Source organism: Diplotaxodon limnothrissa, linkage group LG4 (assembly GCF_057381915.1).
Source record: "Diplotaxodon limnothrissa isolate DT_005_m linkage group LG4, D_limnothrissa_male_GT1.1, whole genome shotgun sequence".
In the NCBI taxonomy this organism is placed as follows: domain Eukaryota; kingdom Metazoa; phylum Chordata; class Actinopteri; order Cichliformes; family Cichlidae; genus Diplotaxodon; species Diplotaxodon limnothrissa.
Window position 1 is genome coordinate 30,184,542 of NC_140599.1, and position 25,827 is coordinate 30,210,368.

Genomic DNA, 25,827 nt, shown 5'->3' on the forward strand with positions numbered 1-25,827 from the left:
GATACTGTGCCATTAAAGAAAAAACATGGCATAGCAATATTTTAGCACATTAAGCAACCTTAGGGATGAAAGTGTTACTTTATAATCCCACAGTGCAGAATATATGCTGGGTGTAGACAAAAAGTCTACACCCAGGTGAATAACAGAGCAAAAATGTAATATTAAAGGGCCTTAGAATCATTTCTTTTAAGTGACTCTATCTCCAGATAGATATCAGTCCAAATTAATGTGATATTTTCTTGAGATCATCAAATTGGTGCCTCCGATTTTTTAATTTGTTAAATCAATACTGTGTAAGAACAAGTCACTCTTATAATAACAGAAATAAAATAAGTTATCCACTTCTAATCTGCAAATACAGCCGTAACAAAGTAATTCTTGCAGCAGCAGCAAAAAACAAAACAAAACAAAAAAAACCACAAACTAATCACATTATACCCTTAATGAGGTAACAGAAAATCGTAAGGTACAAGTGAAAGTTTTCTTGGCCTGTTTGTCCTCGTATGTTAGCTACTGAATGTCCAAAGGAGCAGTGGTGCTGTTCTGTACTTTAAGCCCGGCCTAAGGTGTTTTCCTGACTGTTTTATAATCATCTTTTTTTTCCTGGGAAGCAGCGCTGACCTTACTAGATCAATCAAAATACATAACAGTAATACTACAATACCACACACACAGTGAATCAGTGGTTTACATGCTGGCCTAACAAACAAAAGATCGCTGGTTCAGATCTGGGAGAAGATAAATTCCTCAGCTGCGTCAGAAAAGTTACCTGATGTAAATAAAATAAAGTATGTCAAATCAGACATGTAGTGCTGTGGTGAATGACAGAAGAAAAAAAATAAAAAAGCCTTAGAGTACCAGAGGTGAACAGTGGTACCCCTAGGCCTCCTAGCAGAGCCACCCATCTATGTCATGTGCTTCAATAGAATCCCCATGGTGCTTCAGTGTAGCCACGTCTCTCAATGCATGCACATGTCAGGGTATTTTAACTGCTCGATTGTTAAACCAGGATCCACTCAAAGACACCACTCCATTTTAAATCCTGGATACATGCCTGCTGTTATGAGCACGTGAGCATGACACCACAAACTGAGTAATCACAGGTGTGTTACCTGTGATGACTCACTCAAACCCCCTTGTTCAAGACTTTTGCTATCCAACACAAAGTCACCACATCTTCAGCTGATATTTGTAGAAGAGAGACCAAACAAACATAAGATGTATGATTTTATTTGATGAATCAGAGCAAATATGAGATATTACAATTAAAACATCACAACAAATAAGAAAATAATCACAGAATTGTTATGAGGAAGTTCTCTTCTGGAGTATCAGTACCTGAAAAAGTAACAAAACAGCAGTCAGGCAAACAGTTCAGTCAGTGAAGACCTACAATTTTAATTTTTTGCTTGCTCATCTCCTCAGACTCCGCCTTGTCAAGGGCAGAGCTGCACTTCTGTCACCACTGATTTCTGAGCCCAGTGCAAAGCATCACCAGAAATGAGACTTTAGATATGAAAAAGCAGTGTTACATGACACGAACCTGATTAATGTCCATCCTCGGAGGATTTCCACCTTTTCAGAACTGAAAGGACAAAAATAAAGAGTTAGGGATTTTTTTTTTTGGTCACAGCTATTACTTTTACAGCAGAGTTTCTGATTTTCTCCTCAGAAACTCTGGCTTGTCAGGGCCAAAGATGCACGACTGTCTCCATCCAGACTCAGAGCCCAGTGCAAGTCATCAGGGGAGAAGGACAGCTACAAATCATAGACAGCATATATAAAACAGAGCAGCCACCAAGAACGTAAGGAGGATCCGCCTGAAAAACTGAGGAACGCTGCACTCCTATTGGTTAATAACTGATCAGTCACAATAAAACAGATCCTGTTTTATCTTTTTTTCCTGAATACAAATGATTGTTGTGAACCCTAACAGGGTTTGGCTTTCCTCCGAAGGATTGTAATAAAATACTTATTTTTCTAAGGGTGCTTTTATTTACTCTGGCACAGATTAACATTAGAATTTCCATACATGTCCAACAAGGAGCTGGCCCTGGAGCAGACCCAGGACCCACTAGAGATTTCATCTCTTAGCTGGCATGTGAACAGCCCCAAAAGACCTGGAGGAGCTGGGTAGAGATGGGCCTTTCTGTTTAGACTGCTGCCCACATGCTCCAGACAAGTATTTGAAAATGAATAAACAGATGGATGGATGCTCACCCCACCATCATAGTCCTCAGGAAGTCTTTAATGTTCTCAAGTGGACACAGACTGAAACTGCATCTGTCTCTTAATTTTGCAAGGACTCATAAGATTACACATCCTAACTAAAGAATGAGTGCTGAAAACCCCAAATAATCCTTACCTTTAAGGCTCCGCTGCAGCTGAGCGGTTTCACTCAAAGTCCTGAAAACATTAACAAATAAGAAAAAACAAAGTCAGTGAAGTGTAAAGAAGCTCAGCACGTGTAACACTTGGTTTGCTTTCTCCTCAGAAACTCTGGCTTGTCAGGGCCAAAGATGCACAGCTGTCTTCATCCAGACTCAGAGCCCAGTGCAAGTCATCAGGGGAGGGGGGAAGCACATCCTCATACCGCTTGAAATAAAAGCGATCATGCAGTATTACTAATCACTACAACCCAAAATTAATTCAAGTCTTACTGCCTGATCATACTCCAATTACTCCTCACATGGCAACACACTGTGAGCTACCATGCTAAAGGCTGACCACGTGGAGACAGGCCCACGATGGTCGGGTTACTTCCACTGCTAGTAAACATGTGAACCAACAACAGCATCGCAACCAGCTCAAGTTACTTCAGATATGTTCAAAGGTGCCTTTGCTCACAATACTTAGAAGAGACCTTAAAAATGTAATGTCCGAGCAAAAGGTCGCAACTGTTTCCACCTACAGATGTGCCGTCAGTCGGACCGCTTCACCTGAAACTGCCACAGATAACAACACAAAACAAACCTTAACCTGAGCAACATTCATAATATGATCTTACCATTTCCACCAGAAAACAAAGCGTGCTTGTGCTTCTGCTTCTGCTACCGCGGTAGTCTTCGTCTTCTTTTTCTTCTTTGGCTTCAGTGGCAGACTGTGAAGCTATTTAAAGGCGTATGTCGCCACCTACTGTACCAGAGTATAATAGCACCATGACTTCAGAAACAGTTTCGATTGTAGATGTTGAACCTACAATGTGGTAAAAAGGCCCTTGAAACAATAGATAAAACTGAAAGCATACTTTATTAAAATGTTTATTTTTTTCTTTATTCTAATCTAGAATATATGTATGCGAATGAAAGGGAAGCAGTTGTAATGAGTGAATCTGTGAGGAGTAGAGTTAGTGAAAAACGTGATTTTGTGTTTGTAATTTTGTCTTGTATGGATTTCTGCCCCCTGGTGGTCACAATGATTAATATTACTACTTTATTACCATTAAAGTTAAGGCTAGACCAGAGGGTTGCAGGTACAGTTACCCTTAGTAACCAGTAGAGGGCAGTTTTATTCATAGGTCCCAAAATGTGGTCAGTGGTTGGCTGTTGTTTTCTGCAGTCGTTGGGACTATAAAACAATGCAGGTGGATGAGTCGTCATTTACAATAGACCAAAGTCTGTGACTTGTGGTGAAGGAGGTCTTGGGTTGTGAAGTCTACATGCTCTCCCAGTGTCTACCTGGGTTCTCTGGCTTCATCCCACAGTCCAAACACATGCATGGAGTTGGGCTATTTTTGAAATGTATTTGTTTGTAACTATTCCACATAGTGCACCTCACTTTTAAAGTCCCGATTTTCAGATATTTTAATGTATTCTGAGCTTTTTTCTGCACAAAGTATTTTAAAATATTCCTCAAATACAAAAAAAAAGTTTTAAATTAAAGTTAAAAAGGATGCATGGAAGAAACAGGCGATGTTACTGAGTCACCAGTTCATTTGCATTTTGGGATGAACATGATGCAAGGATAGTTGAAAACATGCCTGAAATTTAAAAGTATGATTTTGTGGTATTATTGAAACAAGAAAATTTGCTTTGTAAGAAGAAGAGACAAGGATTCCTAAATAAATGTGATTTAGTGTTTCAGTTTTTTTTGTTTTTTGTTTTTTTTAACTCCATGTTGCAGATATGTGCAATACATCTTGCACAAGGGAAACAGCACATGATAAACACAAAACTTTAACACACTGGGTCCTTTTAATCACTAAAACATCTTGGCTTTTTGAGGGTTAAACATATGAAGTGTACATGGTGAATACAATTGTACTGTTTGAGTGGGATCTGACATCAGGTGTTGACATTTATGTCTATTATCATTTTAATGACAGGATCTCACGGTGTTGTCATGATATCTGTCTCCTATGCTTCCACATTTGATTATAGTACTCCCAGCATAGGATTACTGTCTCCTAACAGCAGGTTGCAGCTGTGTGTAAGCACTGCAATGTACAGCTGTCTAGTTATTTACATGGCATGTTCTGGCAAGGAGAAGTTTCATGAGTTCAGCACTGCACGGGGCTTTATGTCACCAAAAGCAGCATATGTGAGTGCGGGCAAGTTTTCGTTAGAGGGCTTTGCACTCAAACAGCTCTGCCTTTAACACATAAACATGCACATATGCACACTCACACACCGGATGTATCCTCCAGCTGTGGAAGCAGGCCTACCAAATGATCCCAAGGGAAAATAGTGGGGAGCAAAAAGGGGGTTAAAGGCAAGCGCAGAGAGATGGAGTTTCCTTATCTGGCCATGCTGCTTTGTATTTCTTTTTAAAACTCTAAAAGGTGGTTACTAGGGTTATTAACTCCCAAACACACATGCCAAACATAAACTTTGGTTGGGTGACTCAGCTATTGTCTGACTCACTTAGAGATGCACACACACAGACACAAAGAAACACCCCAAACCAATGTTCTGCCACACTTCATTAACAGTGGTGTGAGGGAGGTAAAGTGACCAAATGAAAGGGAAAAAGACAAAGTAGATATTTGACGAAGAACAAGAGGAATACGCTTCCTGTAGCTGTTTTACTGAGAGAGGAGGAGAGAGAGAGTGAGAGACGTTGAGGGAGGGAGGCAAGAGGAGAAGGAGGAAGGGAGGGGGGAAAAAAGCCAACTCATCTGACACAAACAGTGGGCCAAAGAAAGGGGAAGAGCAGGAGCAACACTGTCCAACAGGGGTGGAAAAATCAAAGTTGGAGAGAGTGAGGAAGAGCATAAAGAAGACTAGACAGAGAGGGAAAGAGCCTGAGAGACTCCACACAGACTGGAGACGGGAAGAAAAAACTGTTTTAACTAGGCAAACAAAAGAAGAGAGCAGGGGGTGAATGAGAGAGGGGCCCCAGCGTTCAGAGGTAAGGAAACTATTAGCCTGCCATGGCTGAATGGATGCATTTCAGTGAGATCAGATGGAGTGACGGCGCTCCTATTTCTGCTCTGTGTTCAGTTGTTGCTATATATTTCCTCTATGCAATGCGTGTGTGTTGAGTTATGCATGACAGATGAAACGGGGACAGAGGGAGGAGTGAGTGTGTGTGCAAAAGTGCGTTCAGCATACAGATGTGAGAGAGTTTGGTTGGATCAAAGCTCCAGATGGACTTGAACGGGCTCTGGGTTCAGCTGGTTGGGTTTTCAAGTGAAGAAGTTGGAGTTTTAGATCCATGAAGTCTGAGTTAATGCAAGATACTGATAATCAATCGCGAACCTTTTAGAATCGGGGGGAGCTAATTTTATATCTGACATGCACATATATTATACAAAGTCTGGAGGATTCATGGTGGATATAGATTTGTGCTTGTAGGCGGTAAGTAGTAGTATATTTTTTGTGTGAAAAAGCAACCACGTGATGCATAGTTTGTGGCTTATTTAAAGTCAGAAAGTAAGAAGTAATGGGGTATGCCTCACTAATACCACAGACGTCACAGTGAGCTAACTGGAAATGACACTAGGGATCACTTTATTTCATCTTTATATAAATATTTCTGGAGGTTTTTAAATCTTTAGGCCAGTCCCACATTTTTAGAGGATCTCAAAATCGATTTAAGGAGTTATGAAATCACTGTTGAAAGGCGTATGTCACTAACAAAACATTCCCAGTAGATACAGAGTTGCACGGCATACTTTTCTTTTCTTTTTTTTTTAAACACATAAACTGAAGCATAATGCTGATAAACCTGAGGAGAGACATACAAGTCAGTCACAGCTAACCCAGAATGGAGGTTAAAGATTTTACTTTCCTACCAGCTTATAAGGGATTTATACATAAATCTGCTATTACACAGACACAAGTAGTGTGGTTGCAACTCTAAAACGTAGTAAAAAGTATACCGTTTGTAGTAAACCGTGTAGTCACATTAATTAATATCATGACGGGAGCTACCCCACTCCCACATTTTATCTGGAAACTTGGTCATACAATGAGGAAAGCCAGAAAGCAAGAGGGAAAGGAAGTCAGGGTCAAATGGGTTAAAAGAGAGGGTATTCTTTATTTTCATGACCTCTTGCAGAGATCTGGGTTGCGTAATTTACAAGTCCTCAGTGGTGGTGATGAAGCAAACTGAGGCAGATTGAGGCCAGGAAGAGGCAGGACATTATTCTCTTAGCGGAGCATGTGATGCCCCGTGAACAGCAGGATGTTGAGGGAAGATCATTGAATCTAATTGTGAGCATAACGGAGCCATGAGGGGAGATGTCTGCAGGCAGGAAAAACAGGCCAGTCACGAAGGCTCTGTCAGGGTGGAGTTCAGCTTTTGGGTGCTTCGAGGATTTGAAGCAAAGCTGCTGTGTGCTTAAATATTTAACTGGAAAACTTTCTCTTTTTTTTGAGGTAGAACCACATGAACATAAAGTAACACTCAGCTAAGAGCATGATTACGTTCAAAGAAAGTGTGATGTTTATGGGTCAATATTAAATGAGCAAAGCGTGACTAGCATGGGAAGAAAATGAGTGTGTGATAGGATGTGCCGACCCTTAGCCCCTGTTTATTTTTGGATAGCTCATGTTTCAGAAGCTGGGAATGCTGGGAGAGGACAGTCCATGTCTGCTGGTGTTGTCAGAGCTTCTGCACTATCCCGGTCCTATTTAACGTGCACGTCAACTTCCAACGCTTAGATGGGCGTACAAAGCCTCCATATTTGATTCAGTCACTGTGTTACACCTGCTGTATAGTCTCACATGGGTCCTGACATGTGTTGAACTAGTTATTTATCTGAACAGATATGAAATGCCTTCATGTCATGGAGCCTAAAATAGCAGGAGAGAATTGATTTCCAACCCGGAGCACTTGTGCCAGTGGTGAATCATGTTGGTGCCAAGGGATTTATGGGAAGTGGTAATTTGATCAAATACATTATTATATAAAAGGGCTGATTTAATTTAGAGTTATCTCCACCCACTGAGCTATCACTAAGAGCACTGAAAAACACAACAAGGAGAAAGGGATAGCTAAATGCAGTAGACAGAGAAACAGTCCATCAAAAGTAACCAAGGAAATTGTTAAATAGATACATAAAAGTAAAAGATAAAGACTTGAAAACAGTGAATATGTAAAAATAACTACATTTAAAATAACAGAGTGGACTGGTAATTAGCTTAAATTAATATTTGCAGCTTAAATTTATAAAAGTAAAATCCCTGTTTTATCCAGTAGTTTATCGTGTAACCATTATAACAGTGGTGTTAGTGATGTCAGGTCTGTGGGGCATGTCTGATAAAACAAGAACTCAAGTATTAAATTTTATGAAGTATCTACATTTTGTACCTGAAAATAATTTTGGCTAAACGTGTCCCTTATTTCAAACATTTGTCCCAAATACTGAAGCTGCAACAATCTAAAGCCAATAAATGAAAGGTGATAATGGCAGCTACATAAAGATCACAGTGAAAGGCAGCATGATAGAAAATATAGTCCAAACTAATCAGATATTCTTTACTTTCTCAGAAAACAGGATGTCGACCTTGCCATCAGAAAACAGCCTTGAAGATGCCTACAATCGCAGCTTCTGGATGGTATGTGTACTCAGTGTGTGTGTGTGTGCGGGGCTCTGGCTTTGTGTGTTTACATGTTTATACCTTATGATGGGACAGGGAGATATACTACACAAGATAGCTCCCCCCCGTATCTCAAGTCTGAGCGAACATGCAGCCAAAACAGTCCAGAGTTTTGTCGTTCAGGCAACACAACTTTTTAAACAAGGCTGTGTTTTCATTTTTAAGTATGAATAGTTACTCTCCGAACCGCCTCGCAAGGATTTAACACAGCTCTCGCTGAAGGCTTTTGGCTCATTGACTTATTCTATGTGTTTGTCTGGACTGAGTCTGGGGACCAAATAAAAAATGTTTTTTTCCTATAAAAACTTAATGCTTTCACAGAAAGTTATTTTCTTTGTTTTTTTTTGTGCTCTTTTTTTGCATGAGACTTAACAGAATAGTTTGATATATATACTTAATATCTTGCCACCAGCTAGCCTTAGAACTATGGGAGCCATTTCACTTCCTGTTGATCCCATTGTGGAACATAACTGGCCGAAATTCAGTCTCAGGAGCAGCAGTGACAGCCCGTATGTAGCAAATGAAAATACAGCTGAAATAATTCTATGCAGCTCCTTGTAGAGGAAAAAAAAAGAAACCTGAAATGCTTGCATTCTGCTAATACATCTTAATTTGTTTGTGAAGAATTTACATCAGGACCACAAAGATGAGACGAGCGTATCCTGGATTATCCTCCTTTCTAAAACAAAATGGATTTAATGTTTTATTCAGTACGGGCTGAAATCGCTGACTGAGCCCATAAACTTATCAGAAAAGTGTTTACAGAGATCAGCTCCGAGGACTGTCTTGCCATTGAATTATATGGGACACGAGGTCTTTCTGTAGCCACAGGTATCACCCCCTGGTGCACATGAAAAAAGAAATCAGGTTTACGCACTTTCAAGCTGGCTTCACTTTTCAGACCTTGAAGCTTTCTCCATTTTTTTTCTGTCTTTGGACGTGACACACTTTCTTAAGCACACATTTCCAAATGACAACTAAAACAGATGTTAGAAGTCAAGCCATAGCAGAAACTTCCACATGTATACACAAAGCAGCTGGCTGTGGTGATTGAAGGTGACTGCTATCAGGGGGTCTGCTGCTGCTTGATGAATAAATATAAATTGACGAGTGCTGTAAAGTATCTCATGGTGCCTCAGTGTTCCCAGTACTGACAGAAAGGCCTTACTTAGGGTTCTGGTTTGGCTGGTGCAGTTAAGCAGGTGTCTCTACCTTATGTCTGAAGTGCAGAAGCCTGAGTTTGAGTCCACTCTCTCTCCTCCTCTTTCCTTTCTACGCTTCCCTGCAAAACTGTCAAAATGAAATCTTAAGAAAGAAAGATATTAAGTTAAAAAATCATCTAAAAATGTAACTATATTTTCTGTTTCAAAACCTCCTCTCCAAAATGGGCTACACGTCCATCGGGATCCATTCAGTGCAAACTGTATCAAGAAGAAGTCTAAAAAGTTCTTGGTTATATTACATTGTTGCACTTATTCCACCAGCATCTCCAGATGTCGCTAATTAACATGTTTATTTAATCCATAAGAAAACAACAGTACGCTTAGGACACACTGATATATTAATGATGGATGTGTCCCAGTCCCAGATCGTTTCTTTACCTGGTGCAGTGATAACGAGGCTGCAGGCTAAGTGCCGAGCTCATTTAACAGGCTGCAGCTTCACACTAAACAGAGACATCAGAGAGGTACAGAATAAAATCTGCAGCACAAAAGGAAAACAGGGATCAAGTTTAGACCTTCTGCTGCATTTTTATATACAATACAAAAGTGGCTTTTATTTCACAGCACCAACGTAGACAGAATGAGAAAAATAAACAGTCTGTAGAACAGACCTGTTTCCACAAACATAAAAGATAAATCCTAAGCATTATCTCTCTCACCGAAGCCTAAATGTACACACAGCATATCGGCCATATACCCATCTCTGTGAACTACCGTACACTCTGTTTACCAGTCATAGCCCAGTTTTGCCACCATATTTTAAGGCTGTAAACATTTCAGAGTGCCTGACTGTCTAATTTGAGTGTGCTGCCGCTTTAATATTGGCTTTGTCTGCTATTGGCCTCAATTGGCTGCCCCACTTTCATCTCTCCCCTCCTGTAATTTGGAAGCCTCCTGTTGTGCTGGATGTGTTTCCAGGCCAGTTCCCGTCTGTGTCATCCTGCCGCCGTGCTCAAAGGCTGCCTGCCTGTCATTATACTGCAAACTTCAGCATTTCGGTTTTGCATTGGCAAAGTCACCTCAACTTTATACATAGTGATAACAGTCTCTGGACCCAGTGCATGTCCCTTTTAAAACATTAATGCCACAGTTATATAAAGGGATTATATATGCTATTATATGCTTTGTTATATTAAATAAGGGCATTCTGTGACACCTGCATGTCTGCTACTAAAGTAAAAATGCGATTATCACATATTTCAAACACATTTTCACTTGTTTTCAAGTAGAAAACTAAAGATTTAAGAGTTTGATTTGTAACAGACTTTCTTTTCCTTTCTAGAACAAACATTTTTTGACTCGCTTTCCCTGAATCTGTCATCTGCTCTTTGCTTGAGTTGCGGTAAAGTCACTTTGGAGTATAGTCTGGAAATGTTTCTTTTATGCCATTTCATCTTTTATTAATAGTTTTACTGCCATTGCTTTCACTACCTTTTACTTATTATACATTTACTTTAAAACTTTATCACAGCTACGAAGCATCAGAGCAGCATCTACTGTGGTACTGCTACACTACTACCAGCTAATACTTTAACTTGACACACATATGCAGGTTGTGAAACATAAAATCTGGAACATGTCAATTTCATCATCCCATCCATTCATCTACATTTAACACTAATGCAGTTCTATAATGAAAACTCGCCAGGCTTTTAACAGTTTGAATGCGATCATTTATTTATATGAGAGGTAATTTTTTTTCAGCAGAAGTCTTTAGTCATTTCCTTCGATACCGCTTTTGTTGCTTGGACTGATTCTCTAGTAGCGGATTTGCATCTGCCTCGGTTATTGGCCAACTGGGTCTCTGCAGCGTTGCCGCTGGCCTCAAACTGGATTCCTCAGCTGTTTCTGCTTAATTCGCAGACGAGTGAGGAAAGTCAGTGCAAACCACAACAGAGGCAAAAAGAAAGGAAGGATAGAGGAGGAAGGAGGAGGGCGCTTGTGTGAAACACTCCTCGTGTCACGGGAGTGGAACGGACTCAGGCGCAGACTGAGGTAGCACAGTTCAACGACACTTTATTAATCACACTGGTGCACTATATACACGTGAAGGGGGGGGGAACACCAGGGTCCCGGGGATCACTTGGCTGGGGAGACACACTTCTTCGCACTCGCTCTGCTCCTCGTCCAAACAGTCTCCACACAAGCAGCTCAGCTCACTCTCCTACTCACGGGGTCCAGGGGTCACAAAAGGGCTGATCCAGGTAAACCTGTTTACACAGACGAGGGTAAGTCGAAGGCAAACACGGGAACGGTAGAATCGCAAGGAAGCCAGGCAGTACTAACGAGAGTTACTCAATATTCCAGCGACGAACAGCTCAGAGCCCCAGCCTTAAGAGCCAGAGAACTGCAATCCGCTCGAGATCAGCTGCAGGTGCGTGGGCCAAGGGCAGGAGCCCAATCAGAGCTCCGCCCAGGCAGACAGGTAGGAGAGACAGAGTGAGAGAAAAACAACAAACACTTGTGGCCACACTGGGCTGGCCGGGGAGGCACAGGGACCATGACACCTCGTGATTAAAGCATTTAAAACTACAGTGTTTCATTAAAGGCACACTGAGGGCTCTGATTGCTTTTTTTGAAGGGTGTTAATACAGACAATGAAAAACTTTTACATTCAGGGTCTTTGTCCTTCTACGTGCAGCACTCTTTAAAGCACTCTAAACTACACTTGAACAGAAACATTAAAATGCAGGATTAGTAAACAAATCATTTGCAATTAGAATGAAAAAGAGATATATGTATGATACATGAAAAATATGAGTTAAGAAAAATGTCACATTATAATAAAGATGCATCGGTTGATTGCTTTAGTTACCTGAAGCACAAAACTGCATATTTGTTTAATGTTTGCTGCTAGCACTACTTTTCACAAACAACAACTGACCTTTCTGTTGTCCCTGCATTTAATTAACTACTAATTAAGAGTCCCATTACAGACTTTGGACATTGCAAGAAAAGGCTGTTGTTGTAACTCTAGAGGCTTATCATCTTACACTGAATTTGCCAAAGAAAATAAGTAAAGAAGCGTATTCTGTGTTACAGTATCCAAAAGTATATGACGCACTGAAAGCACGCAGACAGTTTTACTATAGTCTCTTGGAGCTATCCAAGTAAGCCATGTCTGTGATCCAACACGTACAAAACCCGTAACCAGAGCCCCAATATTGAGGTTATTAGTTACATGTGTGTTTGACAGGTAAAACATTGGCTTTAGGGACGTCTTGTTCACTCATGTCTTTTTTTTTTTTGTGGTATTTACATCAACTATATTGCCTCAAGTAATTTAAAACAGCATGGCGAACAATCACACTGAAGCAGCTGTCTAAATGTGTCAGTGACAACCAGATAGAGTCTGACAGAAAGTGAAAAAGAGAGTAGGAGTCAGTGCTGAGAAGGAGCTGATGACAGCTGCCAGGAAAATTGCAGAGATTTCCAAATTCCACATCCACAAACAACACACTTGCTTCAGAGATGTTATTACATTTAGGGCCCTGCCTCTGCTGCTCTCTTGTCCTCACTCTGTCTGGCTTTTTATGGACGGGCTTCGACCGCGCCTCACACTGTGGCCGGCATTTGTGCTACCAGCGGAAACTCAGTGCCAGTGAAGTGTCACTCGTGGCACGTGGGAGGATTAGCCTTACATTGCTGCTGCAGCGTCACAGCTATGGAAGGACTATGATGGAAGGGTAGCATTTCTACCTTAATATTTTTGTCTTTTGTACTACAAAACAAAGGAATACTAAACATTCAAGAAATCACGCTTATGTGGACTTTCAGTTTCATAGGGGATGCTTTCACTTACTGAATCCAACATTTTGATTTCATGCATTAAACAGCAGCAAGAGTCTCATGTAGCAGTCATCATCTGGTCAGACAGTTTTCCATACATTATTTGTGAAAAGTAAAATAAAATTCAGTTTTCTTTTCATGTTGGTATTTTATTAAGAAGCATGTGGAAATAATTATTTTAGCTGTTTAGCTCAATTCACTCTTATCCTTGGTAGCACCCTCTGCTGTACCCCAGATTTAACTGCAGCCAACGTCTGCACAACACGATTAACAGGAAGACGGTAATGGGTGTATTTCATTTAGCTGTGGTACTGTGCATTATTCAGTGGAACTTAGTAAGACGTCATTATGACAATGATTTAGAGGATCATTTAGAGAAACACACACAAGTAAATGAAATCAATACTATATATATTTACTATACATATGTAGAGTGAATGTGTGCAGCTGGAGTCTGCTTAGCATTGCAGAAAGCTGAAGCAACTGACAGCAAACCTCCAGAAAGTTACAGTTTCTGGCTAACAAATATTCTGGCACAAAACCATTAAAACAAATCATTGTTTTAAACACAAAATGTAATTAGTGAGCTTTTGATGAGCTTTAGATGTGTTGGAGGCTTTGTTTAAAGCCATGCTTTAAACAAAGCCAAGCTTTGTTTGCAGTTCCTGAGAGCAGTCATATATTAAGGGAACAGTTAAGAGAGGGCTCAATCTTCTCACCTCTCTCTCAATGAGCTTCCACAGTATTGCAATCAAATCTCATTTTGAGTATAGATTATTAGTTGTTGCCAGGAAAATAGCTTCTGATATGTTAGTAGTGTGCAGTAAGGTTTGAACATGCAGGATCCACGGCTCCATTCAAGGGTTTGAGGGTTTAAACTGTACTAAATGTAGTTAAACAGTTACCCTTAAAATATGTGGCAAATTTATTTACAATTTAGACGAAGATTTGAATTCCCTTTTCTTGAGGACAAAATGACTTGCTGTTCAAACCTTCTGTTTACGAGGGGCAGCCAATCAGAAGACGGCTAGGTTAAAGGAAAGGGGGTGGACACAAGATTAACTGAGGGTCTGCACCAAGATCCATCATAGGTTAAATAAGGATTATTTTAAACTGTGACACATACTAAGCTACTCTAGTAGAGCCCGAGATTAAAAACATGGCGCTGGAAATGACCATAATAGGTCTGCTTTGAGTAATCTAAACAACAAAACTGAGTTACTATAAAAAACGAAGCTTCAGGCAGCGAATATTTGCCCTAATATTTCTACTTATAATATTAGTCTATTTTTAATATGTTACTAGTATTACAAATTAGAAGCAGTAGTAGTAACAAGCAACAGTAGCAGTGTGCTTGTAATACCAGTTGGAGTAATCTTTTTGTTTGTGTTATTCAGTTTTGGGTCTCCATATTTCCAAGAATACACCGAACAAATGTACCGTTTTGGATTCTCTGGCACTGAAATAATAAAACTAAAGAAAAGAAACTGAATCACTGAACACTGGAACATTTTTTGTTAACTTCTAACCTTTTAAAGCCAAAAAATTAAAAGACTTAGAGTTTAAAGCATCAAATCAATTTAACCTTCCATCCACTTCATGTGTTTATGATGTGGAAAGCAAATCTTCCTCTCTCTTTGTGTCCTGGCAGCCTGGGAACTATCAGCGCACTGCGAAGCGAACAGAAGATGCTTTCCAGGCCTGTAATGACATAGTGGCATGTTTCCAAGAGAGAGCGCGCGTGGAGAGGCAGTACGCCCAGCAGCTCAGTGAATGGAGCAACAAGTGGAAGCCGGTGGTGGACTCTAGTAAGATCAGTAACCGCAACACATAATGAACGTGGAAATGATCTTATTTCTAAATCATGTCCCAATTATTACTGAAATACAACAGTAATTTTAATGGTGTGTCATCTTCTTCTCCTCCTCCCTCCCTCAGGTCCTCTATATGGCTCTCTTATGAAGGCTTGGCAGTGTTTTCTGTCCTCCGCCGACAGGCTTGCCGCCCTACACGCCACCATCTGTCGCTCCCTGGTGTCGGAGGATGGGGACCGGGTCAGGACCTGGCAGAAGGACACCTTCCACAAGAAGTTATTTGGGGGTTTCAAGGAGTCCCACGACATTGAGACGGGGTTTGCACGTGCTCAGAAGCCGTGGGCCAAACGACTTAAAAAGGTCAGATTTTTTTTCCAGATTTGTTTATGGTAGTTACACATCGTCATATTAATTAAAAGCTTTTGTCTGATCTCAGTCACTGAGCTGTGTACAAAGATATAAAATGCCACGTTAAAGTTAGTTTAGTATGTTGTGAAGCAATAAATTACATACTGAGGCAGCCACTAAAGTACAGTTTGTCTTGGCGCTTGTGGCAGCTGTTATTTGTCACACTGCTTTGATTGGGATAATCTTTGAACAATATGTTCTTATTTTTCTTTTTTCTGCACACATGCTTTTTGCCTCTTTGAGCACTTTGTTTTAGAAGCAGTTTCAAAACGTACAGTATTATTTTACATTTAATTAAGCTCTTCCCAAATTCAGTCTTAAAAAATAAAGAATTTGTTTTTACTGATATGTAAATTAACAATAAACTTGCAGCCTGGAGGCTTTTGAAGACCGCTACCATCTTACTCACTCACTCACATTTTTACTTAATCAACATTTTGACCATTTGGCTGTAGCTCAGGTGGCAGAGCCGATCAGCCACTAACCAGAAGGTCGGTGGTTCGATCGTAGGCTGCTCCTTGTCTGCATGCCAAATATCCTTGGGCAAGATACTAACCCCACGTTGCTCTCCGAAGCATCCATCGGAGTGCGAATGTGTATGAATGTTACTTAGAAAGCATCTAGAAAAATGTGCTGGTGTGAATGGGTGAATGCACAAGTTGTGTGAAGCGCTTTGAGTGCTCAGAAGAGTAGAAAAGCGCTATATAAGAACCAGTTCATTTACCATTTTGAAATTATTTCTCATTTAATGAAATCTTTAATGAAATAAGCTTCACCGATGCAATATTTTCCTTCCTGATTTTGAGAGATAAAAGTGGAGTGTAGTTCTCGCGCTCCAGCAGCAATACACCTGTTCCTAAAGAAAAACGTAGCTAATATTTTTTTTTCAATTTAATTTAGTTTTTCTAGTGGTTAAAACCCCAAAGTGATCAGAGAGGTTGAAGTCATGTGTTTTTGTTTTAGATTTCTAAAGATTTAGCAACCACATTAGCTTCATTTATCAGACCTGAGAGGCTACGCACATGTTTTATTAGCAGTGTAACTGTTGATAATATATAAAATGAGGATGTAGCCATCTTGAGATTACACATTGGTTTTGAACTCTGCATTTTGAAGCCATAATGTCAGCTGCCATGTTGTTGTTGCACTTTATATGAGTAAAAGGATGCTAAGTAATCAGTGAATGCTAGCATGTTTGGTTCGCAAGTTGCATTCATAAACTGATAAACTACCCAGGTGCAACACACACTAGTTGAACATTTTAACATGGAAGTCTGTGGAGATTCACTCACTCTCGTGAAGCCAGCCTCAAGTGGTCACCAGAGGAACTACAGTTTTTGCTACTTCCTGCTTAACTTCATTTTGCTTAGCTTCTCTGGAGGTTTACTCTGGAGTCTAACTTAGTGCTAGTGGAGTCCATGTAAAGTCTCTGTAACCACTAGAGGGCATCAATACATCTTTTATATACAGTCCATGGCTTCACAGCTCCACTCCAGACAGCTCTGGTCATCATGACATTTTAATGTTCGCTTCTGGGAGCCTTTTCTCTGTGACATTCCCAAGCCTTATTTTGTGCCAGTGCCAGAAACCCAGTTCTCAAGAGTGTTTGTGTTCTGATGCAATGAGCCACTTGAATCTGTACCTTACAGTGAAATGAGAGCAGCAAGGGACATGCATCAAAAATATAATTTTGCCTCAAAAGACGAGCCCTTAGGGGATCAATTTTTCATATATACTAGAAGTGACTGTGGCATCGCAGATGGTTTCTCATTAAGTAAATGGCCTCAATTCAAATACTATATTTAGAAAACAGGAAGCTAATGCACTGCTATTTCAAAATGAATTTATTCAGTAATGTGCTTTTCAGAGTCAGGTGCATCTTAGCTTAAGTGCCTCTGAAGTGCCTGTAAGTCAATTGGTGTTAGTGTAATCGGTGTATTTCTATCCCTATCTATTGTGCATTGACTCCATATAGTCAGTCTGTGCTTTGGTTTGCATCCACAGCTGGATAAAGCAAGAAGAGCATACCATAAAGTGAGCCGTAAAGAGCAGGTAGCCAGAGAGCGAGAGGCACACGCTCAGGGAAACCCGGACGTCTCCATAGACAAACAGAAGAAGATCCAGGAGGAGAGAGAAGTGGCTCAACAGGAGGCCGAGAAGGTGCACACCACATGTCACTGCTTTCTTATTTTTTTCCTTATTTTTTTAATTTGGTTTTCTTGAACTTTCTGTAAGTTTTGTCTTACGTGCACTGTGGAGTTTCTGGCCACGGAGCATTAAAAAAAAATACTATTGCATAATTATTAATTAATTAAAACAGGTGAAGCATGAATGATGAGTTAAGGAATCTCACTTTGGAACATGAGTAGATCCGTACCTTACCACTGATGCTCGGTGGAAGGGTGCCTGTTACAATCCTGGTTTACCAGGAGAAAGGGGAGTGACATTAATAAACCACAGGGAAAAGGTTTAGTGACTGTTAAGTAGGTTATTGTGTTCCTTTATGGTTTTAAACTAATAAATCAGAGGGCATGTGGATGCAACTCCACATGCTAAGTATGTAATATCTGTATTCTAGTTATCAAAAGCAAAGAAATTAATTACACGTCTTACTAGCCTGTCCAAAGCAAACGTTAGAGAGAAAAGAAAGACCCTTATTACTAGTATCTCTAATAAAAGGAATCTAACTGTGTGGTGAACAATAAGTAGAAGTACTGTTACCTTTCCTAATTTACAAATCCCCCAAGTGGAGAGCAAAACAAGCAGGTTGATGAATCAGAACCTAGCAGGCGTAAACCCTTCACTATAAATTACGTGACCAAAGTACAAGTGACCATTCCAAACATGGAAAAGACTGCTCCCTGGCCTGACAGCCCCTTTTAAAGCAGCTGCAATAATTAGCCCCGCTGCGGTTGGAGTACGGCGCCAGATGAATCAAAGTGGCAGCAGGTAAAACACAGAAGGAGCAAACAATTGAGGAAGGCAGGATGACGGACAGGTGCCAGCACCAATCAGCAGCATAGTTAGTCTCCAGAGTAGCGCAGAAAACAGTCAAATTATACAAACGGGACAGAGTGGAGCGACCAAGGAGTGCAAGAGTGCTGGAAATGTTTCGTGTGGTTTAAATCAGTCATCTTCATATCCTCTCACAAGTTTATGACGTGGTTTCTGCTGTTGTACTGTAATAATGTCTACTTCACAGGAAACCTGTGATGTCAGCACTGGGGTGAAGCGTTATATCAAGTTAAAATTCATTACCAGTTGTGACTGCATAGTCTATGGGAGGTTAAATGTTGCAATTTTTTGCTTTGTTAATATTTTTATATCAGTTAATCACCTGACTGAACCTGGTGAAATCATTTTGAAATGGTTTTGTTTATCTTGGCGAGCTAGCTTCAGTTTATCAAAGTTTTTTCTTAGAAGACTGTTGTTGAAGTTCTTTGTTTCGCATGTTTTTAGTGGGATGCAATGTTTTGTGTAAGACATTCGACACACATTTAATACAATTTTTGTTTTGCTTTTTTGACAGTTAGATTTCCACCGCTCAAGTTTTATTTGCCAATTTGGTTTGAAATACTTTCAGGTCCGTGCCCGCTACGAGAAGGTCCTGGAGGAGGTGAACAACTATGCTCCTCGCTACATGGAGGAGATGGAGTCCGTCTTTGACCAATCACAGGAGGAGGAGCGCAAGAGGATTGTATTTCTCAAACAGGCTTTCCTCTCCATCCACAAACACCTGGACATTACCAACAATGAGAGGTGAAGCACGGTGCTTTGTACGTGTGCGGTGTTGAGAAAAGGTGCTGCTGCCGCTGCTGATTAGAGGATTGATGTATTTGATTAAACAAGTAGCACAGATTCGTCTTATGTGTGAACCCTGCAGCTTGTGTCGGGCTGTCTTTAGAGTTAAGTATGTTGAAATCAATAATTTGACTTAATTTACCTCTAATTAAAAGCTATACCACTATATATTAGCACATCACCGACTCTCTTCTACTCTGATAAAGGAAATACTGGATACGATGGCAACTTAATTACTTTATAAAAATGAGCCAAAGCCACAGGGAGAGGAGAGAAATTATATACACTATTAATCTGCTTAATTTGGGGGGAACACTTAACTTAAAGTGTCCCGGATTGCAGTGTAAGTGAATTAAGTATGTTTTTAATTATATAATCATCAGTATCCAGAGTACACATAAAATTTGTAACATATATTCCAGATCATTGGGTTTCTTATAGCATGGTGTTTATTAAGTACTATGAGACATACTATACCTAAAGGACACAGGGTATTTCCAGCAGTGTGAACCTCTCTGAAGCTAAATGTGAGAAAAGAGCTGTGGAAAATATCCAAAATTCACACGAGACAGCACGACTGTTTTTGATAAGTAGGACTATTAGAGGAGAGATGATCTCTTCCAGCAAAATTTTAGGAACGGATCAGCATAGATTAAAATCTAATTTGAGATTTTTGTGTTTATCTCTCGGCATTTAGTGTGCGGGCCGTGTACAATGAGCTCCACAACACACTGATGGCCATCGATGAGCAAGAGGACCTTCGTTGGTGGAAAAACACCCACGGCCCGGGCATGCCAACTGACTGGCCTCACTTCCAGGTATTTCCCTTTATTTTCCAGCATTTTAAGTTTAACTCTGTGCACTTTATTTTAGTTACTTATATTCCAATGTTTTTTCAGGAATGGACACCTGAAAAGAAAAGCAAAAAAGGGAAAAAAGAAGTGGAAAAATCAGGAACAATAGAGAAGAGGTGAGGATATTATTCCGAACGGGAACTGTTAATGTTGTCTAGCTTTTTTTGAAGCAATCAAAGATTAATCTCTTTCTTCTCTTTTTTCCACTGACAGCGTGATGATCGGGGGAGTGAAAGTAAGAGCTCTGTATGATTACGTCGGCCAGGAGACAGATGAGCTGTCCTTTAAAGCAGGTAAACACTGCAAGATGAATGACGTCACTGTGAACTCAGCCGCGTCTCTGTATATTCATATTTTGAAGCCTCAGATTTGGCTTTAAGGCTGCAGTCATGTTTTTGGAGCTAGAATGTGGACCATATTTGGAGGAGAGGGCGCAGGGCTCACATAAATACTTTCCTGCCTAGTGTATGGGCTCAGTCACACATTCTGGCTCACACTGAATACAAAATTAAGTCCATACCATATTTCAAAGTGGAGGATTAGCTGTCGTATGAAACCGCACACTCATTGGCTCGCAAACTTTCAATTCCAATGGGGTAGCCAGTCAGAACTGACCCTCTGTTAGGTTTTTGCATCCTATATGGTCAACAGCAGAAAAGCTTTTCTCAGTGACCTGAAGCTGTCATTCAAAGAGGCCACATTGCTACATTAATGTCGAGTCAAGCCATTTATTTGTACTGTACATCAAAAAAAATAACCGGTAACAATCCAAGTATACAAAAGTATATGAAATATACAGAGACCAGCAGTGCCGACGTATTTTGGTCTCAATGTTTTAAGTTGATTTTAAGTTTTTAGATTCTTTTTCTCACAGTTTTTGATTATTGTTGGGTTCCTGTTTCACATCTTTATTATCCTAGTATAGTGCGCCTTATTTGGTTCCTGTTTCTAGTTCACGATCATTCTGGTAATGAGTTTCAGCATTGTTTTGTTTCATGTCTTGGTTGCTATTCGTTGCAGTTATACTTCGCAGTTCCTTCCTCTATCTCATCTTTCTGTTAGTGTCTGCACCACATTTTTCAGGTCTGGTCTGATTTTAGTGTGTCTTTTGGTTGTTTTCTTTTTATATGTTGAAGGCTGTGTTCCTTTCATGCCTTGCATTATTTTTACTTTTTCCTTTAGTGACTCTTTTCATCTGTGTCTCAATCCCAAGGGTCTTCCTCTTTTTTTTTTTTTTTGTTACTCTTTAAGTTTTCCCAGATTATTTGATAGCTTTTGTACATTTTGATTAGTTGCCCTTATTTACCCATCTTGCCTTCTCTGAACTTTAGTATATCAGCTTGAAAATAAAGCTAGAAACATATTTATGTATCGATTGCAACTTTATCGGTGAATCTTTGGGTATTAGCTTTTGAAGGCTGCCTCAAGTGGCCGTTAGAGAAACTGCACTTTGGTGCCTTACTTGCTGAAAGCAGCTTTATTTCAAATGTACTACGACTATTATTACATGAAATTACTAAGCAGAATGGTTTGAATCATTGATTTTACAGTTAAATAAAATATATGTTTAAACTGTTATAGGCTCTTTTTTATGGTTGCTGGCCTGACAAAACAAATAAGGGTTATAAGGCTTCGCTCACCCCAACTGTTTGCAGAAGACGGCCGCCCCTCCCTGAGCCTGGTTCTGCCAGAGGTTTCTTCCTGTTAAAAAAGGAGTTTTTCCTTCCCACTGTCGCCAAAGTGCTCATATGGGGTCATATGATTTTTGGGTTTTTCCTCTGTATGTGTTATTGTAGGGTCTACCTTACAATATAAAGCACCTTGAGGTGACTGTTATATATAAATAATATTGAATTGAATTGATGTTTAAAAAAATGTTGCAATAGTTTTAAAAAACAAATACAGAAATTAATTTTCTCTTCCTCCCTCCAGGTGAAGAGTTTCTAAAGATCGAGGATGAGGATGACCAAGGATGGTGTCGAGGGAAGAAGGATGATGGGTGGGAGGGGCTTTACCCAGCCAACTACGTGGAGGTGGTGTAGTTACCTGAATGTGAAAGATCTTTGTTATATCAAATACCACATGACAGCCTGAGTAAATATATAAACATCTAAAAAACACAAAATCAGTGCTGTAAAAGTCCACATAAAGTAGCTGTTAGCCAAAGAAGCGTGTCAGCACAAGACGATGGAGATTTTGACATACAGAGATTTTTAAAAGTGCCCAGGTTTGTAATCTCTTGAAGGACTTTTGATATATGTTTTAATATACACACTATGCATAGACCACTTGTATTGAAGCCATATAAATAAACAATGCTTTAATGTAAAGAAAGAAATAACATGCTGGAGTATAACGGTACACAGTTATTTGGTGCTGGAGTCAGTGGTGTAGCCAGAACATTTTAAAGGGGTGGCCAAGCTAAGACCATTACATCCATCGTCACATGGATTTTTATTTTTCCTGCATGGAAAATCACTGCAGGTCAGAGAATGTATGAGTATGTTTGTACATAGCCCTTTAATAGGTGTCATTATTGGTTATGTGGGGTGGCCACAGGGCTAGTCTACAGCAGCCATCTCCTGCCACCCCTTGGCTTATCCCTTGAATAAAATGTGTGTGGGACTGCTATTTTCTTTAAGCTGTTTTTAAGCCTCGTGCAATTAAAATGCTCACAAAGCCTCACAATATATGAAGAAAGCGTTGCTAAAACTGTGATTATAATTATTCCGAAGCAGCCGTACAGTTGGAGTCAGCCTAATAGATGCAGAAAGCCATGTCGACTGTATTTCTCTTCTGTTTTTGTGGTTTAAAGGAACAGAAAGTCATTAGGAATCCTGTATAACCCTCAGTTAGCCAACAGTGAAGCTGTTTTACCCACACCAGCATCCACTCACACCCCACAAAGTCCAATGCTGTCTTAGTTCATACCGAGTTGACTTAAATCAGCTTTCATCACTATTTTCCTATTAAGAATTTATTGCTTGACTATTTGTATGCGAAAGAGATTGAACCCAGTGGCAAACCCAGAAGAGAATCCAGAGAATATTCAAGCAACTCTTAATATTTCACCTCGCTGGTTTTACTCTTTCGGGCTCACAGCTTTACAGTTTTGGTTCACTCTTACTCAAGCTGAGAAAATGCTCTTAAAATCCACTCAATGTGACCTTAGCAGCACCAGCTACAGCAGACAAACAGACACACCAAATATTTCCAACAAGGCTAAAAACACAACTAAATGTTTTTATATTGCTTCAAATGTGTTTATCAATTTGCAGCTGTTCATCATTTTGAAATTCTTATTGCTTGTCCTTTTCTGCCCAGCCTCTGCATCAGTGAGGGAAATGCTTGCAGTCAGGGTTGCCATATACTCTTTGTGAAGGCAACACGATCACTACTAGTTTGTTTCCACTGACCCCAATCAGTCAGTCCAAGTTTAACACCCTGCGCTGGAATGACACTGCAGTTTAAGAAACAGTTTATGGTGTAATATTTCTTCACCAGTATTGTACCTGCTAAACTGAACCAGTAACTGTTAGAGGTCTGTTAACACGTATTACATTAAAAACAAGCAGGTATATTAAACTGCAGGTTATTATAAAACACACTTATTTTTCACGCCTTGTTACAAAATATGATGAAGGCTGAAAAACAGATTTAATAACACGCTGACATAAACAACAAAACTTCCTAGCTGGGCCTTGTTAGCATACATTGCATTCAATTTTTACACACTCCCTAAATTTTGTATTCCTACGCTTTGTTATTCATTATCACTCACACAGCATATAAACAGGACAGCTTTACAGTCATTAGAAGCCATATTTTGGGATAGTGGGTCAGCCAGTGGCTTGTGGGCTTTCACAAAAGACATTGTGCAAGGCTGGGCCCGAGCTATTTTAGCAACTAAAATGTCTGAGTGGGGTTATTTAATACCCCGTTATGTTTATTCAGGACTACTTCATTTCTATTTGTGTTTGTTATACCTGCTTATTCCTCTACTTGTGATAGATTTTCCAGTGTTAACACGAGCTGTTTTCATTGTCACTTTGGGCATTAAGTATCTGCAAAGAACATCGCAATGTAGATTTAAACAAAAACCTGCAATGGATTGGAATGGAAATCATGGATTGCAGGGATCATACATATGACTTCACACAACTATCAGTTACCTCTTGCACATCAATGTGCCACCTCATGTAAAACACCATAAGACTGTGGGAGAGGTTCAGTTCAGCTTTATCATATATCGCCAAATCACAACAAATTCCCCTTTTTATTTTGTAAGATAAAGACCCGACTATGGTACAGAGGTGAAAGTTCATTATAGGAAACATTTTAGCAGATAAATATACACAACTTCAAACAGATACAAATGTAAAGATCTGTAGAGCAATTGAGAGAACAGAAAACTGCCCAACTAGCTATGTGATCCAACCTGCATACAAGAAGTAAATCTGTTTCCAAGAAAGCCTTTTTTCACCTCACCTGCCTGCTGCTGGCTGCCTGCCTCATTTTTAAGTTCAAATTTGTTCAACTCTGCAGCACAAGTAATCGAAAATATTAGGTTTAGATGTGAAAGCGCCTTTGCACTGAACCTCGGAGTCCCCTCCTGGTTAGAAGGCCTTTCAAAGTTTAGCAACTCTATCACGAAAATCATAAATGAGGTGCATGCAGGGCTTTGAAGATCAAAGAGGAAAAGTGCTTAAAGATGAAGTCCATTCATAATTTAAAAATTTTGATGTTGCACCTTTAGTTAAAGGTGCAACATCCAGGTGAGCCCTATTATCTGTCATTATGGTTCACAATGATCTTTGCTATGGGACTAAAGTCATTAAAGCATCGAGTTGCTTTTAGAAAAGGAGAAAATGTCATGGGGAATAGTAATATTTCTTAGCATGTCACACTGTTCCTTCTGGGTAACTCCTGGGGAACAGTTAGTCTTTCTGTCTGTCTGTAATATCTAATCTTCTGTTATTAGATTGTAACTATCACAGAGAGCATCTTTACCAAAGTGAGGAACGTGCTGGGTTTGCCTATTATAGTATCTCTATATGTGCTGTTGCTGTGTGTCATTCTTTGTCATGTAAATGTATGACCTTTCAAATCCCCTGTCTTTTTAAAATAAAAACCGAACCTGTTACACAAACAAAAGAAGCTGTCAAGGCTCGGCTGTGTGGCAGGCAGGAGGAGGACCCAAACGCAAAACTCACAGACACGGGGATGAACTCAAAATCACAGCTTTAATGCTGGAATGGCCGAACATAGGAAATACAAAACTAAACTGGGAAAAGTAAACTAACATACGCGAAGAGACACAGGGAGATCCACACAACATGAGGGACGACGTCACGCTGAACAGAGGGAGACGCAGACAGAAATACACAGAGGGTTAACGAGGGGAGTGGGAACACACGGGGAACACAGGTGACACTGATAGCCATAACGAGACAGGGCGGGGTGAACTGAACACTGACGGGAGAGGTGAAACAAGGAGCACAGAGGTTCAGACAGGAGGAGAGAGAGCACGAGTAGAACACCAACGTAACAGGCAGGGGAGACACGGAATAAACACGAAAGGGGACGAGGGCTCATAAATACATAGAGGGCACACAGGGGGAAGAGAGAGCACGGGGAGAACTTAGACATGATGGGCAGGGGAAGCATGGAATAAAACATAAGGAGAGACGAGGGCTCACAGATACACAGAGGGGCACACAGGGAGACATGAAGGGCAAGGGATCAAAACTAGAAGCCATGGAATAAATCACACAAGTACAATAATACGAAAATCACAAAGAACTAAAAACGCTGGGTCAGGAGACCCAGGACCGTGACAGTACCCCCCCCTCAAGGGCTGGCTCCAGACAGCCCAAACACAGAAAAACAAAAC

General features: G+C 40.2%; 1 protein-coding gene and 3 non-coding genes across 5 annotated transcripts; 1 reads left to right on the forward strand and 3 right to left on the reverse strand.

Moving 5' to 3' along the window:
* Positions 1-1,414: 1,414 nt before the first annotated feature.
* LOC146634163 (small nucleolar RNA SNORD88) lies at positions 1,415-1,503 on the reverse strand. The gene has a single exon (XR_014906186.1). It is a non-coding gene; the product is annotated as a small nucleolar RNA SNORD88 (small nucleolar RNA).
* Positions 1,504-1,661: 158 nt separating this feature from the next.
* On the reverse strand, positions 1,662-1,753 carry LOC146634164 (small nucleolar RNA SNORD88). Its single transcript, XR_014906184.1, has one exon. It is a non-coding gene; the product is annotated as a small nucleolar RNA SNORD88 (small nucleolar RNA).
* A 730-nt stretch (positions 1,754-2,483) lies between these two features.
* LOC146634165 (small nucleolar RNA SNORD88) lies at positions 2,484-2,575 on the reverse strand. Its single transcript, XR_014906185.1, has one exon. It is a non-coding gene; the product is annotated as a small nucleolar RNA SNORD88 (small nucleolar RNA).
* Positions 2,576-5,140: 2,565 nt separating this feature from the next.
* LOC146634166 (protein kinase C and casein kinase substrate in neurons protein 3) lies at positions 5,141-25,077 on the forward strand. 2 transcript variants are annotated; one of them, XM_085351830.1, is made up of 10 exons: positions 5,141-5,349; positions 7,936-8,003; positions 14,709-14,865; positions 14,996-15,231; positions 17,284-17,439; positions 18,863-19,038; positions 19,778-19,898; positions 19,980-20,050; positions 20,148-20,227; positions 21,867-25,077. In XM_085351830.1, exons 2-10 carry the CDS (start codon positions 7,944-7,946, stop codon positions 21,974-21,976), a joined length of 1,167 nt encoding a protein of 388 aa, XP_085207956.1. In that variant the 5' UTR covers positions 5,141-5,349; positions 7,936-7,943; the 3' UTR covers positions 21,977-25,077. The 2 variants fall into 2 exon arrangements, with proteins under 2 accessions (XP_085207956.1, XP_085207957.1); XM_085351831.1 differs by lacking the exon at positions 5,141-5,349 and adding an exon at positions 5,571-5,798.
* The last annotated feature ends 750 nt before the right edge of the window (positions 25,078-25,827 follow it).